General features: G+C 41.2%; 1 protein-coding gene across 13 annotated transcripts in view; it reads left to right on the top strand.

The window, feature by feature from the left end:
- Positions 1 to 339: 339 nt before the first annotated feature.
- KMT2C (lysine methyltransferase 2C) overlaps positions 340 to 19,033 on the top strand; it is a 284,617-nt gene continuing 265,923 nt past the window's right edge. For 7 of the 13 annotated variants that reach the window (XM_049643089.1, XM_049643090.1, XM_049643085.1 and 4 more), the window contains exon 1: positions 9,284 to 10,955. In XM_049643089.1, the coding sequence (XP_049499046.1) occupies positions 10,891 to 10,955 (65 nt within the window). In that variant the 5' untranslated portion in view covers positions 9,284 to 10,890. Of the gene's footprint in view, positions 511 to 9,282; positions 10,956 to 19,033 lie in introns of those variants that run through there. The other 6 variants (XM_049643079.1, XM_049643080.1, XM_049643087.1 and 3 more) reach the window with 3 other exon arrangements.

The following is a 19,033-nucleotide window of genomic DNA, read 5'->3' as shown; positions in this document are numbered from 1 at the left end:
GCCGGCCTTTGTGAGCCGGCCGCCCCCGGAACTTTTCGGGCTCCCGGAGCCGGGTTTGGAGCCCGAGGGGTCTGTTCGGAAGTCGGGGGACTTCTTCCTCGCCCCTCCCCCACCCCGACCCGCACGGCCGCGGCAGGCAGGCAGGCAGGCAGGCAGGCGCGGCGGCCGCAAGTTTGGAAACCGAGCCGGGCCGGGCGCTCGGGGCCGAGACCGGGGAGCCCGCTGACTCCGCGGGAGCCCGCCCCGCGCGGGGGCCCCACTTCCCCCCCGAGCCCCTGCGGGGTTGGGCACGGCTGTCGCTTGTCGCGGAGCACGCTGGCAGCGCTAGACACGTCCTTTCACAGAATGGCCATTCGGCAACTTTCGCCTGGAAGCCGGGAAATCCGTGGCAGCGAGTCGCGCGGCTGCGGTGGCTCCTGAGGGTGCAGGACCGGCGGCGGCCGTCAGAAGTTGGGGAGTGGCGTGGAGTGCTTACTCATGTCGTTGGAGGACCGTGTCGGGGAGCTGTTGGTAGGGGAAGGGCGCGCTGGGGCGCGGGGACAGCCGGGGGTTTCTGTTGTTGTTGTTGTTGTTGTTGTTGTTGTCGTTGGGGCGCGTTCGCCTGGTCGGAGCAGGGGCACGTTGGCTGATAGGCGGTGAAGACGGCGGTGTGCACCGGGGCGGAGCGGGGCCGGCGTGTGGCAGAGCCCTGGAGCCCCGGCTGGCCCTTCTCCTCCTTGCTGTGCTGTCCTTGGACTGTGAGGATGGTTCAGGCCCTTTAGCGTGCCTCCATGTTTTATTTCCAGCTCTTACCTAGCTGTGACACATCCCGAGACGGGCGAGTACAGGATGCATACGTGGTGGCGTTAGCGTCTTTGTGTTACAAAGTTGGGGTTTGCGGGGCCACCGGCATTGCAGTGAAATGTCTGCTGGAAATGGCCAGGGCTGTTCCCCCATCAGCTGGAATTCGGAGAGGGAGTGGACTTCCAAGGAACTTCACACTTTGTCGCTTTTTTGTATCCTTTAAAGCAATGCATATAAAGCCATGCTAGGGTTTTAACTTAATAGCTTCCCATTTTGACTATTTCTTGGTTCCTCTCCAAATATTAATTTGGGATTATTGTATGTTTTCTCTTTGCTTTCAGATTCCTCTTCTAGTTACAGTAGACCTATGTGCTGTCACGCCCCTCACCATGCACACGCGAGTGTGTGCACGGGCACAAACACACACACACATGCACATGCAGTTCCCCTGAGATGGAAATGAGTTCATCTGTGTTAGGGCAGCCCCTGTGTGCACCGGAAGAAAGGTTGGTTTAGGGTATTACCACTTTATTATTTTAGTTTTTATCTCGTTTTAAAATCTCATCTTATGAATAAAAAAAAAAAAAAAGGTAGCCCTTGGAAAAATCTAAAAATTTCTACAGAATGATGCTAATATAACAGTATGAAAACATCAACACTTTGGAAGACGTTTAATACAACTCTGAGTCTTAAGAGAGTTTTAGCTTTCTCTTTTGGATTTGAACACTGGGGCAGCATTCCTTGTATGAAATTTAGTGGTAACCTTGATGGTTCCAAGCTTTTCAGTGAATTTTTAAAAAATTAGGTGTGTTTTTGGAAGGGAATGGAATCTACAGTTGTTTGAGAAACCTGTAAGTGGAAACTACTGTGTGAACTGGAAAGCAAAGAGGAGGGTTTTCAGTTGTGGATCTCTGTACCGTATTTGGGTGCATGCAGAAAAGACCCTGTAGTGAGTTGGGTATTGAAGATCCTGAAAGTGAAACTGAGGTATGACAAATGTAAGTTAGGTTTGTAAATGCTAAAATTACCTGGAATTGCAAATAATTATCTAAGACATGAAATTTTTTTTTTTTTTTTTTTTTGGGGGGGGGATGCAAAGGAGATAAAAGTTTTTAAATTGTCCACGTTATCGGTCTATATGGTCGCTAAGTGGGTTGTTTTATGCTGGAGAAGATGTCTTATGACACTATTTATTAAAAGTGGATTTGCATATTTGTCTTTGGATTTCAAAAAAAGAGGGTAACCATGCACTGCTAATTACACTTTCTTTGAGTTTGGATTTTTGAATCTTTGATAATTAGATAAGTGAACTTAAGCATTTTCTTGTTTTATACTGTTAGATGAGTTTTGCTTTATCGTATTTAAAAAGCAAAGGCTATGTAGTGGCTAATTTTAATTAGCTATTGTTATCTTAAAATTATTTACTAAAATCAAGAATTTTGAACTGAAGCTATTGATCTTAGGGCAGAGTTTGAAAAGTAGGTACATAAATAAGGATTTCCTGTTGTATGAATGTGAAGTGGAACAGTGAAATTTACATTTATTAAAAGTTCTCCTTAGCAGTCAGGACTGTTTAATTGGTTATTTGGAGTAACGTGTGATCTTTGTAGGAGGTCCAGGTCTTTCCACCAGTGAACAAGCTCCTGCTATAGAGGAAGCATCTACTCGAGGTCTAATTGTTCTTGTATGAATGTTTAGGAAACTTCTCCCAAAGGTTTGATTTTATTTTTTCTTCTTTGGGATACATGTTGACATTTCTAAATTGGGAAGACAAGGAATCATTCTACCATATATATGTTTTTTATGAAGTCAACAAAGTTAACGTTAGGGATGGGGTGGGTGTGGGTGTGGGGGTGGTGCGGAAGCAGGTGGTGGGGATAGGATTTCTGAGGCACTATCCTTGACCCTTTTTGAAAAAACTCTTTATATTCCGAACCACTTTCTTTTCAGAGGGCAATTACTGTTATTAGAAAGCCACCTTGAGCCTTATTCTTGTAGAAAATTGGGCACAACAAGAGATAGCAAAAAAATGATTGTGCTGCAGATGACTGTTGCTGTTTCATATTTGAGAGGCCCCTCCCCCAACAAAATTTCTCATTTCCATAGCTGTGAACTTGAAATAAGTAATAAAAGAAAGGTGTAGTGCATTGTAGTATGTGCAGTTTCATAAAACAACTCTATATAGTCGAAAGATACCGCTTCTGCTTTTCATGCTTTGTGAGATAATGCACGTTGGTAATTTGTACGGTAGAAATTCTTTTTCTTATTTTTCAAGCAAGTAGATACATGGAACGTTTGGCAATTACTGGTTTCTGGCACTTGATAGTCATGGTACTTGAAGAGCTGTTCCAGGAATGGCAGCCTCTCCTCACCTGTTAGGTGCTTGCTCTCCAGCCTGACCTCACTGTAGTTTGCTCTTGTCCTGTTGGTCTTATTCGTGGAATCTCTAGTGTTTAAGAAGATGTTGCGTCTCAGATACAATTTTACGTTCAGTAGGTTTGTTACTAACATGTAACCTTGATAAATATGGATTTCCATGTAAATTTAAAGTGTCATGATAGTTAATTTTCCCATTCTGAAAATAGTGATTTAATACATTTTCTTACTATCTCAGTTAATTCTACCATGCCACATTTGTAGTCAGTTTGCCGGGTGACCAGACACACCGCTCTACCCTTGGCCTCTCCCCCACCTTTTTGCAAAACTTCATGGTATTCCCCGGGCCGCAATCAGATTTCCTTTGAGCAGATAGTGATTGTCCAGTCTTGTATCCTTAAGCCACTTGCAGATATGACTGAGGAGTTCCATGAAACCTCCTTTCCAAAATGAAAATGGTCAGTTTTTATAGATAATTAAAAAAATTCTGCAATGTTTTTTAAATTTACTTATTATTTTTAATATAACTTACTGTCAAATTGGCTTACATACACCACCCAGTGCTCATCCCAACAAGTGCCCTCCTCAATGCCCATCGCCCATTTTCCCCTCTCCCCCACCCCATTTTTTTTTTTTTTAATTTATTTTTGAGAGTGACACAGAGCATGAGTGGGGGAAGGGCAGAGAGAGGGAAACATGGAATCCCGAAGCAGGTTCCAGGCTCTGTGCTGATAGCACAGAGCCCAACACGGGGCTTGAACTCTTGAACCACCGGTGAGATCATGACCTGAGCTGAAGTCGGGTGCTTAATGGACTGAGCCACCCAGGTGCCCCAGTTATAGATAATATGAAATGCTCTGTGTGCACTTCCCTGGTGGGGGAGTGTGAGATATCTTGGGTAAGATTTGGTAACAGTTTTTAATCCATGAGATGTTTGGATTGAATGTAATTTTTAGCTGATATAGAATAAACTTACCAGTTTGTGTATGTGTATATTTCCCTTTCTTTTTTTCTTTGTTGTTTTGGCCATCTTTTAATTTCAATAAGCTGATTAGTCTCTTCTTTCTCTTTTTAAAAATTGTCTTTATCATGTTTGTGCCACAGTGTCTATTTTCAGAACTTCTTGGCAGTATGAGTTGCAAAAGTTATGGAGTGAAATAGGGACGATTTCTTTTTTTCTGTCTCTCTCTCTCTCTTTTTTTTTTTTTTTTTTTGGTGATGGCCTGCATATAAATATATGCTTGTGGTTAGTGTGAAAAATTACTGGAAAGACCAATACTGAATTTATAATTGGAAGTGTCAGTCTCTCTATTTGCAGAATTTGAAAGTCTTAAGAACATAAGAGAGACAGGAATGACACAGCTCTTTTTGAATTTTCTCTAGAAAAAAACCTCATTTTGTGAAAGATGGGAAAATTGACTTTGGTTTTGCTGTTAATTTTGTGATAGCAGTAACTATGTATGATACACAAATGCTGAAATTGTCTAAGAAGTTCAGAAAATCCTCTTCTGTAACTTTTTAGATCTTTCATTTGGCATATGTTATTCGAAGAGCACGTTAAGTGTTAAATGTACGTTGGGATACACAGTCAACTTTGGAAGAAGGCTCGCTGTAGCCAAGAGGGGTCTGCGAAGATTTGGAGGAAGCAATACTTGAGTTAGACCTTGAAAGATGGATAGGGTTTAGCCAAGCCCAGTAAGAAAGTTAGAGAATGTTCTGGGGTAGCACCCTGAGTAAAACTGTTGAGGCAGGAAGCGTAAAATGTGTTTTCTTGGTGGAGTGTGACTAGAACGGAGGTTTAATGTGGGAGTTGGGGCCATGCCACGATGGTCCTTGAATGCCAGGCTAATGAGTTTGGGCTTTGTAGTCCGGGGGTTATAAACTGTTTACAGGGATCAGGTAGGTAATTTAAATGATTGCATGCAGCTTGTAAGATCCTGAATGACAGCTGACATAACTTAAGGTCTTGAGTTGAGGAAAAAATGGTGAGTAAAAATAGCTTGAAGGCTTCTAGGAGTCTATGCCTTGGTTGGGTGCAACTGATAGACAATTCTGGCTGATGGTTGCCATGTGAGACTTTGGCGTGTCGTTTCTAGATAGTCTGGTTTCAACAGAGCCTGGAAACTTGGAATTTTATGTGAAATCTCTGGATTTTTAAGTATCTTCAATTAAGATCTCCCAACACTATTTGGGACTACATCTTGTGGGTTAGGTTTAATCTGTGGACTACCTGTGGGTTACAGGTCTTCAGCCTCTGCTTTATGCCCAGGTTGTTTTATTTTTTTAATTAAAGCTTTAAAAGCAGATATTTCTAGTCTTCTGGAGGATAGGAGTATTATTAAATTACTTTGTATTCTGTGTGTGTTTTCTACGGTTCAATGTAGGTAGGTACTCTAATACTTGGTGATTTGATGGCAACTATTTTATGAAAGCCACCTTGGTAATAGTATGAAGAGGACTTACCTGGAGGCAGAGATTAACAGGCTTTTGCAATAGTCATGGTGTGAGGTGGTCAAGGCAGACGGTATACTGTTGGTAATATGGATAGAAAGGAAGAGAGATTTTAGTCAGTGCAGAGGGGAATTTTGAAGTTTCTGGCATTAGATGTCTAGGGGATAGAAATGTCTGGGAGTGTTTGGGGGTGTAGCATTAGAGCTTAGGAGCTCGATTAGGATAGGTGATTAAAGATGTGACTTCCTTGAAATCACTGAGAATATGGACAGTGTGTGCAGTATAGTAAAAGAATTAGGGTGCTTACTTATCCTAGGAGTTGGGGGGGTGGGAAGGGACCAAGAAAGCCCATAAAAATGAGAAAGGAAATCAGAAGATATTCCTACAAATGGGCAAGTGTGTATGTGCAGAGATGCTCATGGCAGCAGAGAAAAGTAGAAAACTAGTAGAAATTGGCTACAGAAAAATACTCATCGGTGGACCACCATGTAGTTTTTATCAGGACAGAGAACTGGGCCTATGGGTGCCAAACTGGGAGAATGTCTACGATACATGTATTGACTTAAGAAAAAATTTTCTAAAAGTTGCAAAGCAGTAAGTGTAGTATTAACTCTACTTTGTAAAAAGCATGCAATCCCAAAATGTGCATGTATTTTGTGTATAGAAAATTATTTGGAAGAATATGTAACATTAATACCTCTGGGGAGTGTATACTTTTGTATGTACATTATGCAGTATTTAAAAAGCCAGTAATTTGAAACCATAATCTTTTTTTTTTTTTATGTTTATTTTTCTGAGAGAGGGAGAGCGCTAGCATGAGTCGGGAGGGGCAGAGAGAGAGGGAGACAGAATCTGAAGCAGGCTCTAAGGCTCAAACTCACGAGCTGTGAGATCATGACCTGAGCCGAAGTCAGACAGTTAACCAACTGAGCCACCCAGGCGCCCCTTGAAACCATAATCTTGTTTTACAAATGAGAAAACCAAGTTCCGGGGACTTCACAGATTTTGGCACCAAGATTGTCGGAATTCAGATTTGGTTCCCCTACTTACTAACTGTTTGATCTTGGGAAGTTAACTGAACTTTTTCTGCCTCGGTTGCCTCGTCTGCAAAGTAGACACATTAGCACACTTAGTTTAGGATTGCTGTGAATTTATATATGTGTAGAACTTAGAACAGCATCTGGCACAAACTAAGTGCTGTTAAGAAGTGCTGTTATAAGAATGTGCTAGTATTTGTTATTGCCACTATCATCAGTTATCATCAATCTGCCTGATATCATAGAACTTGTTAGTGATACGCCTATGATGAGATGCCAAACTCGCTCTAAAAATGTCATGGCATAAAATAATGTAGTAGTTAGTGGGGGTGGGGGTGGGGACGATAAAGATTTCCTTTCTGTACAGCTGTCCCTAATAAAGACAAAAAGAAGAAAGATAAAAAAGCTAGGTCAGCAGAAATCTCTATAGAATGTTTCTTATTATGAGTAACACGTGAAGACCAGCAAAATCTGTAAATATAGCACTGTTACTACAAAACCATTAAAAATTTTTCATTATCCAGGACTTGTGAATGTGGTCGCAGTGCTCTTTTTATGTTAGAACTCTGCCGACTCTGTTTATATTAGTAGGTCGTCCTAAATGAGACTTCCTATCGGGTGGTTTTAAAATGATTTGCTGTGTCTTCAGTAGTGAATGTTCATAGTGGAAGTCTGAAGTCTGTGATGTTAATTCTGTCTTGTAGTGAAGCGAAGCAGAAACCAAACCGCCAACTTCCTTGACTTCCTGATCTTTGGGATGCTAATGGCAGGTACCACGTGTCCACAGTAGCCCCCGTCGCGTATAAAATAACTATTTTTTACCTCCACGCTCTCATCATCTGATTGTTCTACCAAGGTTGAAGTATTTGGTCAGCATGGTCGAGTGTTTTTCATATCAGGTGCAGGTACTTAGAGTCATAGGAGGTTAAAGCTAGATGAGCGTTCTGAGGACATCCAGTCTGACCCCTCACTTTACAGACAGCTGAGCCTCAGGGGGGTGATAGCATGCTACAGGTCATACATCAAGATCTTAACCTGCACAGGAAATGAAGGGAGGGAAGGTGGTGGTCTGTCCCACTGGTGGCCCGCAGTGAACCATGCCCGCTGGAAGTCATGTCGCTGTGTGGTCGCCTCCCCACGTATCTTGCGTAGCCCTGTGACTGACTCTAACCAGCAGAATGCAGCAGAAATGACCCATGCTGGTTTGGGGCCTGAGCTTTAAGAAGACCAGGAACTTCCACTTTTGCACACTTGGGAGCCTGAGTCACCATGTAAGAAGCTAGGTCATACCCTGCTGGACAGACCATGTGGCGAGGAAGGGATTCTGAGAGCACACCGAAAGAGAGAAGTGCGGCTCTCCCAGCATCCCAGCTGAGTTCAGCCCGTAGTCCAGTTCCTTGCTGAATGCAGCTGCAAAGGGGACTGTCGGGGAACCTGCGAGCGCAGCCCGTGTTGCAAAATTGTGACTAAAGAAGATGGCGGTTGTTTTAATCTGTTAGGTTTTGTGGTGGTTTGTTATATATCAATATAAAATGGAAGCAGATGGTTTTACAAATTAAGGGACTGTAAGAACAAGAAGTATTTGGGGCGCCTGGGTGGCTCAGTCGGTTAAGCGTCCGACTTCGGCTCAGGTCACGATCTCACGGTCCGTGAGTTCGAGCCCCGCATCGGGCTCTGGGCTGATGGCTCTGAGCCTGGAGCCTGCTTCCGATTCTGTGTCTCCCTCTCTCTCTGACCCTCCCCCGTTCATGCTCTGTCTCTCTCTGTCTCAAAAATAAATAAAAACGTTAAAAAAAAAAAAATTAAAAAAAAAAAAACAAGAAGTATTTGAGATACAAATGATGGCAATCATTGTTCCCCACCTTCTTTTACTGAGATAGTTAAATGAGGCCGCCCTCTACTCTCTGCCCCTCCCTTCAGGAAGGTATTTTGAAAATACCTGGGTGTGGATTAAGTTTGTTTTTATGTGATAGAAAACCCCTAAGTAGCAGTGACTTAAATAGGAACGTTTATTTCTCTCACGTCCAAGTCTGGAGGGTAGGTGCTGGCGCTGGTAGGGTCCCTCTGCACTGCAGAATCATCGGGGACTTGGTTCCTTTTATCTCACTGCTCAGACATTTCTAGGATCTGTCCTGTGCCCCCAGATTCCACGGTGGCTCCTAGAGGCCTAGTCATTACATCCATGTCTGTGGTGGTAGAATGGAGGAAGAGTAGACCCAGGGCGCAATTCCTGTCTTTAAACCACCGATCTGAGAAGTGCCGAATGCCACCTAGTCGTGTGGCCGTAAGTGGCTGCAAAGGAGGCTGGGAATGTCCTGTAGCTGAGTGCATTGCTGCCTAGAATAGATTTAGAGTGTTGTTGCTAAGGGAGGGGACGGACATTGCAGAAGCAGCCAGTAGTCTCCACCGCTGTGGGCCATGAGTTTGTCTCCAGAGGCTTCGGTTTTCTCCTGTGCGAGAATGATGCTACTGAACGGCTTGAGATGGCAGATAGATTTTGTATTGAGGGCCAGCCTCCGCTGATTGGCGGTGGCTGCTTGCAGTGTTCTGTTGAATCCGCGTCCCTAGGTTTTGACCTCAGCAGGGTGAGGAAGTCATTGAAGTATTTATTTTGGGCGAATAGGGGAGGTAATAGCGTGTTGTCGTTTCTATGCTCCTATATAGTCTTTTTTTCATGTGTCGTTACTTTAACTTTAAAAATCGTTTCGTTGAAAATAATTCGCTGATTTTGCTAACCTTTGGACTGTCTTTTTTTCCTCTTAAAAATAACCTAAAATTCATTCCATATTTTTTTATCGAAAAACTTTTTTTTTAATTCTTTTGTTATTTTTGAGAGAGAGAGAGACAGGAAGACAGAGTACGAGTGGGGGAGGAACAGAGGGAGGGAGACACAGAATCCAAAGCGGGATCCAGGCTCGGAGCTCTCAGCACTGAGCCCCACGTGGGGCTCGAACTCACGAACTTCCTGAGCAGAAGTCGGACACTTAACCAACTGAGCCACCTGGGCACCTCTAAAATTCACTCCATATTTAAAAAGTCTGCTAATAAGCCTGAGCCCCAACTTTGTGCAGAACCTTCTCAAATCTGGACATTGGCATCATGTAGAGAAATATTAAACCTCTTTATACAGTGTCTGTCAGACTATCTAGAATATGTGGGGGTGACATACAGCCTCAAGTCTTCGATGCCTCAGGCAGTAACAGTTGATTTCTCGCTCGCGCTCCGTGTGCATCCCTGGTGGCTTGGAAGCTTTGCTCTACAACGTGGACCCCCAGGCTGAGGGAGGCAGCATCTCTGTCTTCTCACTGTTGCCAGTGCAGGAAAAAGAGAACCTAGTAGGTTGTGCTCTGGCTCTTAAAGACTTGAAGACGTGGCACATGCCAGTTCTGTATACGTCTCAGTGGCTGGACAAAATCACATGGTAGCACCTAACTTCAAGAGGGCCCAGAAACGAAATCCTATCGTATTTCTGGAGGGAGAACCGGAAATATTTGGGGAAGAGCACTAATAAACACCACACAGGGCAACATATATTTTCACCCAAAGTTCATGTGTCCCTTTGGAGTTTGTTTAGTTACCTATACTTGAAAATGACTCTCCGTAGCCTCCTATACTACAGTGTATCAATTAAGGGGATGTGTTTAATAATACTATTAAAAATACAAAACATTTTCCAGAGGTAGAAATACTATAGGAGGCATAGGACTCGGGCTCTTGATTCTTTCTGCACTGTGCTTCATGCTTGTTTCCTTTCTTCTACCCACCTGAGAGGAGGAAAGGCAGCAAATGTTAAAATTGGTATGTAATATTAGTGAGATTATAGGTGACTTGAAATCTGTTTGTTTGTTTCTTTCCCCAAAGGAAGTTTTTACAGCATATGCTTTTTTTTTCAGTCAGGGTTCCTTTGTCTGTTTTCTGTTAACTTTAAAGAGCGTGTACTGTGCACCATTTACTGGAGAAGAAACCAGAATAAGACGGTCCCACCCTCAGTTTCTGTGGATTCAGCGCACACTATTGTGGAAAATGACATAGCCTGTAATGGAAGATGGTGAAAAGTGCCAGGCAGCTTAGAGAAGGAAGAACTTAAGGCAGGGGAATCGAAGAAAAGAAAATATTGAGTTGAGTCTTGAAGAATGAAAACAGACTTGACCGAAGAGAACAAGGGAGTGAGGAACAACTAGTCTGTGGCCGTTGTGGGTTAGGTGCTTTCAGGACTTTACCCGAAGGTCCCACTAACCGTCACATGCAGCGGAATTCTCAGTTGCAGTTTACAGATGAAGGAACTGTTTCAGGAAGACCACACAGTTGGTAAGTGATGGAGTCAGGTTTTGGATCCAGGTCTGTCCAGCTCTGGTCTCTGATTTTTACGAAACTCTAGTCCAGCTTTTAGCTACGAGATGAATGAAGTTTGGGGATCCAGTATGTAACATGGTGACCAGAGTGGATAACAGTGTGCTCTATAGTTGGAATTTGCTGAGAGAGTAGAACTTGAATGTTTTTACACACACACACACACACACACACACACACACACAGAAGAGAAATATGGGAGTTGATGGATGTGTTAATTAACTAGATGACAGCAGTCCTTTCACAATATATACGTATATCAGATGATGATATACACTTGAAATATCTTACAGTTTTGCAGTTCTACCTCAATCAAGTTTTTTTAAAAACTCACAAAACCAAACAAATAAAACATAACAAGAACCCCTCCCACAGTTTAGTATGTGAGAAAATGAGGAAAGGAAAGTAAATTGGGAATTTTGAATTTTTACTGTAGGCAGTAGGGAGCCATTGAAGATTTTAAACAGAAGAGTAAACAGTGTATCTTAGCTAGAAAATATCCTTGGCAGGCAGATGATGGTCTGGAGGGAGTACATATCCTATCTGTCATGTTACAGGGACCACAATGAGAACCCTAAGTGATTTTCCATTCTCTTTTTCATCAAGAAATAATACTTGCTAACTTTTATTTCAAATTATCCAGCCTCAGAACTAGAAAGAACTTTGCAGTCATCAGTTCCAGTGTCTTCAGTTGATGGATTAGGAAATGAAGCACCAACAGGCAGGTTTGACATTTGAGATTATACTTTAAAGATCAGGAGTCTTTTTTTTTTTTTTTTTTTTCCTTTTGCCAATAACTGGTACTTATCCTAGGTTTCATTAGCTAATAACCAAATGTAGACCTATGCCTGGAAAGATGTCTTTGGGGTCCATCCATGCTGTTGCATTTATTAGTAGTTTCTTTAGTAGTATTCCAAAACCACATTTTGCCTGTCAATTCACAATTGATGGCCTTTTGGATGGTTTCCAGTATTTTGTCTACTATGAATAATGCTATGAACATTTGGATAAAGGTTTTGGACAAATGCTTTCATTTCTCTGGGGTAGATACCTAGGAACAGAAATTGCTTGGTTATGTGGTTAGTGTATATTTGTCTTTTATTTTCCTTTTTTTTTTTTAAGAAACTTCCAGACTTTTCCAAAGTTCCTGTACTATTTTACATTCTCATTAACATTGTATGAAGGTTCGTATCCTTGCTAATGCTTGGAATTGTAAACCTTTTTGATTTAAGCTGTTCTAGTGGGTATGTAGTGGTATCTCATTGTGGTTTTCATTTGCATTTCTCTAATGATATATAATGTTGAGCATCTTTTCAAAGGCTTATTTGCCATTTGTATGGCAAACTATCAGTTCTGTTGGTGAAGTATCAATTTTTTTTAACATTTATGTATTTTTAAATATTTATTTATTTTTGAGACAGAGAAAGACAGAGCATGAATGGGGGAGGGTCAGAGAGAGGGAGACACAGAATCTGAAGCAGATTCCAGGCTGTCGAGCTGTCAGCACAGAGCCTGATGTGGGGCTCAAACTCACAGACTGTGAGATCATGACCTGAGCCGAAGTCGGACGCTTAACGGACTGAGCCACCCAGGAGTCCCAACGTTTATTTATTTTTGAGACAGAGGAGAGACAGAGCTTGAATGGGGGAGGGTCAGAGAGAGAGGGAGACACAGAATCTGAAACAGGCTCTGGGCTCTGAGCTGTCAGCACAGAACCTGACGTGGGGCTGGAACTCATGGACTGTGAGATCATGACCTGAGCCCCAGTCAGACGCCTAACCGACCGAGCCACCCAGGCGCCCCAAGTGAAGTATCAGTTTAAATCTTTCTCCAGTTTTGGGTGTGTGTGTCTTATTTTTGAGTCGTAAGAGTTCTTTATGTATGTATACATGTCAGACTTTATTTTTTTAGAGCAGTCTTAGGTTCGTAGCAAAATTGAGAGGAAGATACAGAGATTTCTCATATACCATATCCTTACTCCCACACATGCATAGCTTACCCCATTATCAACATCCTCTATCCAGAGTAGTACCTTTATTATAATTGATGAGCCTACCTTACCATCATTATCATCTGGAATCCATAGTTTACATTGGGGTTCACTCTTGGTGTTGTACGTTCTGTGGGTTTTGACAAATGTATAATGACATGTATCTACCATTATAATATACAGAATAGTTTCACTGCCATAAAAATCGTCTGTTCTGCCCATTCATCCCTTCCCTTCCTTCCCCTGGTAACTACTGCCTTTTTTTTTTTTTTTTTTAAACTATATCCATAGTTTGCCGCCTTCTTTTTTTTTTAAGTTTATTTATTTTGAGAGAGCACGTGAGAGCATGTGCAGGGAAGGGGCAGAGAGAGAGAATCCCAAGCAGGTTGCATCATCCGCACTGAGCTCGATGTGGGGCCCCATCTCAGGGCTGTGAGATCATGACCTGAACCAAAATCAACAGTCAGATGCTTAACTGACTGAGCTCCCAAGTGCCCCCATAGTTTGCCTTCTTTATATATTTTTTATACAAGTCCTTTATAAATTATATGATTTACATGTATTTTCTTCCAGTCTGTGGCTTATTATTTTCTTTTTGTTCATGATGTCTTTTGAAATGCTAAGGGTTATAACTTTGATGAAGTCCAGTTTATCAGTTTTTTCCCCTTAAGAGGTTATGCTTTGGGTGTCCTATCTAAGTACTCTTTGTGAAGCCTAAGATTGAAAAGATATGTTTACTTTTAGAAGCTTTTGTAGTTTTAGGTTTCACATTAAGGTCAGTGATATGTTGAGTCAATTTTTGTGTATGGTGTGAGGTAAGGTCTAAGTTTATTTTGCATATGGATGTACAGTCATTCCAGCCCATTTGTTGAAGACTGTTCTTTCCTCATCGAATTGTCTTGGCAACTTTGTTGAAAATCACTTGATCATAAATGTGTGGGTTTATTTCAGGACTCTTCCATTGATTTGTATGTCTGTCCTTATGCCAATATTACATTATCTTGATTACTGTAGCTTTATTGTAGATTTTGAAATCAGGTAGTCTAATTCCCCCAACTTTGTTCTTCTCCAAAATTGTTTTGCCTGTGATAGGTGTTTTGCATTTTCATATAAATTTTATGGTCAGCTTGTCAGTTTCTACAAAAAAACGTACTGGGATTTTGATAGGGATTATGTTGAATCTGTAGATCAATCTTGAGAGAATGGATACTTTACTGTTTTGGTACATGAGATCATGTATCTCTTCATTTTGGTCTTTAATTTCTTTCAGCAATATTTTATATTTTTAAAACTGTGTATTTTTAGTGTGCTGGTTTTGTGGGTTTTTTTGTTAAATTTATTTTGAAGTATTTGATAATTTTTGATGCTGTTGTACATGGAATTACTTTCTTTATTTTTTCTTTTAGAGCACAAGTTGGGGGTGAGGGGCAGAGAGAGAGAGAGAGAGAGAGAGAGAGAGAGAGAGAGAGAGAGAATCTTAAGTAGGCCTCATGCTCAGTGTGGAGCCTGATGCAGGGCTTGATTCCATGGACCCCAGGATCATAATCTGAGCTGAAATCAATACTTGGATGCTCAACTGATTGAACCACCCAGGTGCCCCAATGGAGTTTTGTTTTTTTTTTTTTTAAATTTTTAATGTTTATTTATTTTTGAGAGACAGAGACAGAGTGTGAGCTTCAGTTGCTTTGTCTAAGTGGGACAATAATAGCACCTACTTCATAGGGTTGTTGTGAAAATCAAATAAATTAATGTGTGCAAAGCACTTAGAATGGTGTCTGATGTACTGTAAGTGCTTTATTCAATTTATTTTATTAACATTAAATAGGCAGGAATTAAGCAGGAATCTTAAGAGAGGAAAACTGCCTAACTGATCAGAATCAGATGATCATAGTGTGGGGTCAGTTAAGTGTTGGGTGGTTTTTAACCTTTTTTGGGGTTACAGATCCCTTTGGATATACCCTCACGTTCCTCCGAAGAAAGCATACACGAATATAGATATGCAAATTTTGTACAATTTAAGGGAAGGTTTTAGTGGCCCTCTGAAGCTTATCCAAAAGCCTTGTAGAGGTTAATAGGCCCCCAAATAAAAAACTGTCTTCTGGGGCACCTGACTGGCTCAGATGGTAGAGTGTGCGACTCTTGATCTCAGGGTCCTGAGTTTGAGCCCCATGTTGGGTGTGGAGCCCAGTTAAACAGACAGACAGACAGACAGACAGACAGCTTTTTCTTAAAAATAGAGGACCTTCTGAAGGAAAGTTTCTTGGATGCAGAAGGAGATGGAGGTTTTTATCTCCTCAAAATTGAGTCCTTGAAGGGAACAGTTTAGGAAGTAAACACAGCATCAGTGCTTTTTTCCTTATTAGGAGATCACTTGACAGGTGATGTTAAAGTGAGTATTAATTAATGCATGAGTATTAACAGATTTGATGGATGGGTCATGTGCGTTTCAGAGTGTGTATTGTGATTCTACCCACGAAAGCATGTTGAAATGCAAGTGAGTGGAAGTGAGTTTGTTCCAGGGATAACCGTAACTGTTGTAATTTGTTGTCAAGTAAAGTTTCACAGACCTCAGTTTTTTGGATAGAATAAGGAAGTATTTGTGACAAACCCTGTGTTGCAGTATCGAGACTGACCATGGCTATTCTGAGCCTCAAGAGTTTTGCAGGTAAGCCAGGACGCAGCTGAAGGAGGTGATGGATCAGACTGTGACTTTCAGCATTGTGTCCCCAGGAAACAGAGTGCAAAGTGGTTGATATCCTTATGTTTACGTTTTTGTTGGATTTGGTTTTTGTAAGGGTGATGAAGGTTGGGAATACACCAAAATATAGATTTTTTTTTCTCTCTTAAAGTAACTAATTAAATCAGGAATTATTTTCCCTTTCTATTGCTGGCCTAACTTCTCTGCTTTTATTTTTCCTTTGTCTTTGCTATACAGCCCACTTACTGTCCTCTTTAGTGACGATTTCCTCCTCCAACTAACCCTTCTTGTTGAGCTCCTTTATCTTTTGGTTTATTCTCCCTGGGGCAGGGAGGAACTGTTCTGTGCAAAGTAGCTGGACCGTGGGAGCGCTGCAGTGGCATAGCACTGGTGACAGGTGTCCTGAGATTATTGATATTTGCCAGGGCTGCCATTGGAAATGATGCTGCGTAAAGAACTTAGTGATCATTTCAAATTTTAAAAATTATTTTTAGATTGGCTTTATCACCAGAATTCTATACCAGATCTCTCTTTAGAAGATCTTATTATACTTCCAAGTCCAAGTCCTTTTTTAAAAAATTTTTAATGTTTGTTTATTTTTGAGAGAGCACGAGTTGGGGGGGGGGCAGAGAGAGGGGGAGGAGGATCGGAAGCAGGCTCCATGTTGACAGCAGAGAGCCTAGTGTGGGGGTCAAACTCCCGAACTGTGAGATCATGAGCTGAGCTGAAGCCAGACGCTCAAGCGACTGAGCCACCCAGGCACCCCCCTCCTGCCCCCCAGTCCTAGTATTTTTGAATCCTTATCCAGTTCATGGTAACTTTTAACCTACCTGTGTTATTAAGAGGCTGCTGTCAAATGTAGGTTTTTTCTTTCAGGGTCTTTGGGATAATAGTGAAAGGTTGGCATTAATTTAAACTTTGGCTAAAACAGAATTTGTTTAGTTAAAAATTACCATGATTGAGGGGCGCCTGGGTGGCTCATTTAGTTAAGTGTCTGACTTCGGCTCAGGTCATGATCTCCCAGTTCATGAGTTCGAGCCCCACGTTGGGCTCTGTGCTGACAGCTCGGAGCCTAGAGCCTGGAGCCTACTTTGGATTCTGTGTCTCCCTCTCTCTCTCTGCCCCTCCTCCGCTCATGCTCTGTGTGTCTCTCAAAAATAAATATTAAAAAAATAATTACCTTGATTGAGATTATAATTCTTTTCTAAAATATTTGAAATATAACTATGTTATCTTTGTTTACTAAAACATATTAAAATGCTGTTGTCTTTTTCAGTTTGAGTCTGAATTTCTTCTATCATCATAGAACCTGTGGATTTCTAATCCTAGAAATCTGTTATTTCAGGTATTTCCAGTATAAAGATATATTTTTGTTACAGAAAATGTGGAACATGGAGAAAAAGAAATAAAAATTCACCCAATTTCGTGCCACTCTAACAAAAGCAATATTATTTTGATCTGCTTTGTCTCTGACTTTTTTCATGTGCATATTTTGTTTTCATTGTATTAATGATGGTATATACAGAATTTTTGTAACCTGCTTTCTGCCTTAGCATGTGAAAGAATATTTCCATGTTGTCAGTCTTCATAACATTTGTGAAAGCTGCTTAATTTTCCGTTGAGTCGACTGATGTAAACACCCCTCAGTCACCTGTATTTCTCTACCTAATATTATTATTATTATTTTTTATTATTATAAAGTGCTTTGGCAGACATTTTTGTAGATAAAGTCCTTTTCATATTTTTGGATTATTTTTATAGGACAGATTTCCATAGGCAGGATCACTAGCTTAATTTTTTTTTTAAGTTTATTTTATTTTGAGAGAGAGAGAGAGACAGCACACAAACAGGGGAGGGGCAGAGAGGGAAAGAGAGAATCCCAAGCAGGCTCCAGACTGTCCGCATAGAGCCCAGTGTGGGGCCCAGTCTCACGAACTGCGAGATCATGGACTTGAGCCAAAATCAACAGTCAGATTCTTAACTGACTTGAGCCACGTAGGTGCCCCAGGAAGGGGCATAAGAAGCAGCTTATGAATCTTGATCCACGGAGATGAGTCAGATTCTGACTCTGTTACTTTCTATTTGTGGGACTTTGTATGAACTATTTAATCTCTCTGTATTTGTTACTCACCTATAAAATGGGGATGGTGAGGGGCGCCTGGGTGGCTCAGTTGGTTAAGCATCCGACTTGGGCTCAGGTCATGGTGTCACAGTTCATGGGTTCAAGCCCCACATCTGGCTCTGTGCTGACAGCACAGAGCCTGGAGCCTACTTAGGATTCTGGCTCTCTCTCTTTCTGCCCCTCCTCCACTTGTGCTCTCTCTCTGTCTCTCAAAAATAAATAAATGTTAAAAAAAAAAAAAATGGGGATGATGATAAAATCCCTGTCTCAGGTTATTGAGGGAATTGAGGAGAGCACCTTTAGAACAGTGCCTATTACTCAGTGAAGTTCCTACTAAATAGGAACTATTTTTATTAAAAATTTTAAATGCTCCCCAAAGGGGCTGTATCAGATTTTAATGTCACCAGTAATGTGTGTTAGGACCAGTTTTACTGAACCTTTGTCATGTATAGTATATTAAAACCTTTATCTTCTTAGTTTAGTAATTGAAAATCTGTACTTCAGCTTTAATTTTTTACTTCGTTGAATAGGATATTGAACATTCTTGAAATTTACTAATATTTCTTGTGAATCGCTCACTCATCTTTTGTCCATAGTTTATTGGAGGAGGGGCATTCTTAATATTTTCTTATTAATTTAAGCTCTTTATATAACATTTTAAGATATTTGATGTAAGTAGTTTGCCTCCTTTCGCTATGTAGAAAATTATCTTTTGTGTAAGTTATTCAGTTTTATTCAGTTCTTAAAAGAAGAGAATTAAGAAAAATAATTATAGATTAGAATAAGAACGCTATTAGGATTTTAGACTTTTTGGAAAGTCAAAACACTTTTTTTTTAATGTTTATTTTTGAGAGAGAGAGAGAGAGAGAGAGAGAGCTTGAGCGGGGGAAGGGCAGAGAGAGAAGGAGACACAGAATCTGAAGCAAGCTCCAGGCTCCTAGATGTCAGCACAGAGCCCAATGTGGGGCTCGAACCCGTGAACTGTGAGATCATGACCTGAGTGGAAGTTGGATGTTTTACCGATAGAGCCACCCCAACCAGGCGTCCCTAAAGCATTTCATTTAGCGAACTTTTTGTTCAATCCCATTTTCAGTTAGTAGGGTACAGTAGTTCTGGGAGGAGAAACTCCTTCAAGTTTTAATCATGGTATTGTTCCTTTTTTTTTTCCTTTTTTTAAATAACCTAAGACTAGTAATGAACCTTCTCTTTTATCTTTTTTTTTTTTT

This window comes from Panthera uncia, chromosome A2 (genome assembly GCF_023721935.1).
Source record: "Panthera uncia isolate 11264 chromosome A2, Puncia_PCG_1.0, whole genome shotgun sequence".
In the NCBI taxonomy this organism is placed as follows: Eukaryota; Metazoa; Chordata; class Mammalia; order Carnivora; family Felidae; genus Panthera; species Panthera uncia.
Note: the sequence above shows the minus strand (reverse complement) of the source record. Positions and strands in the feature narration are given on the sequence as shown.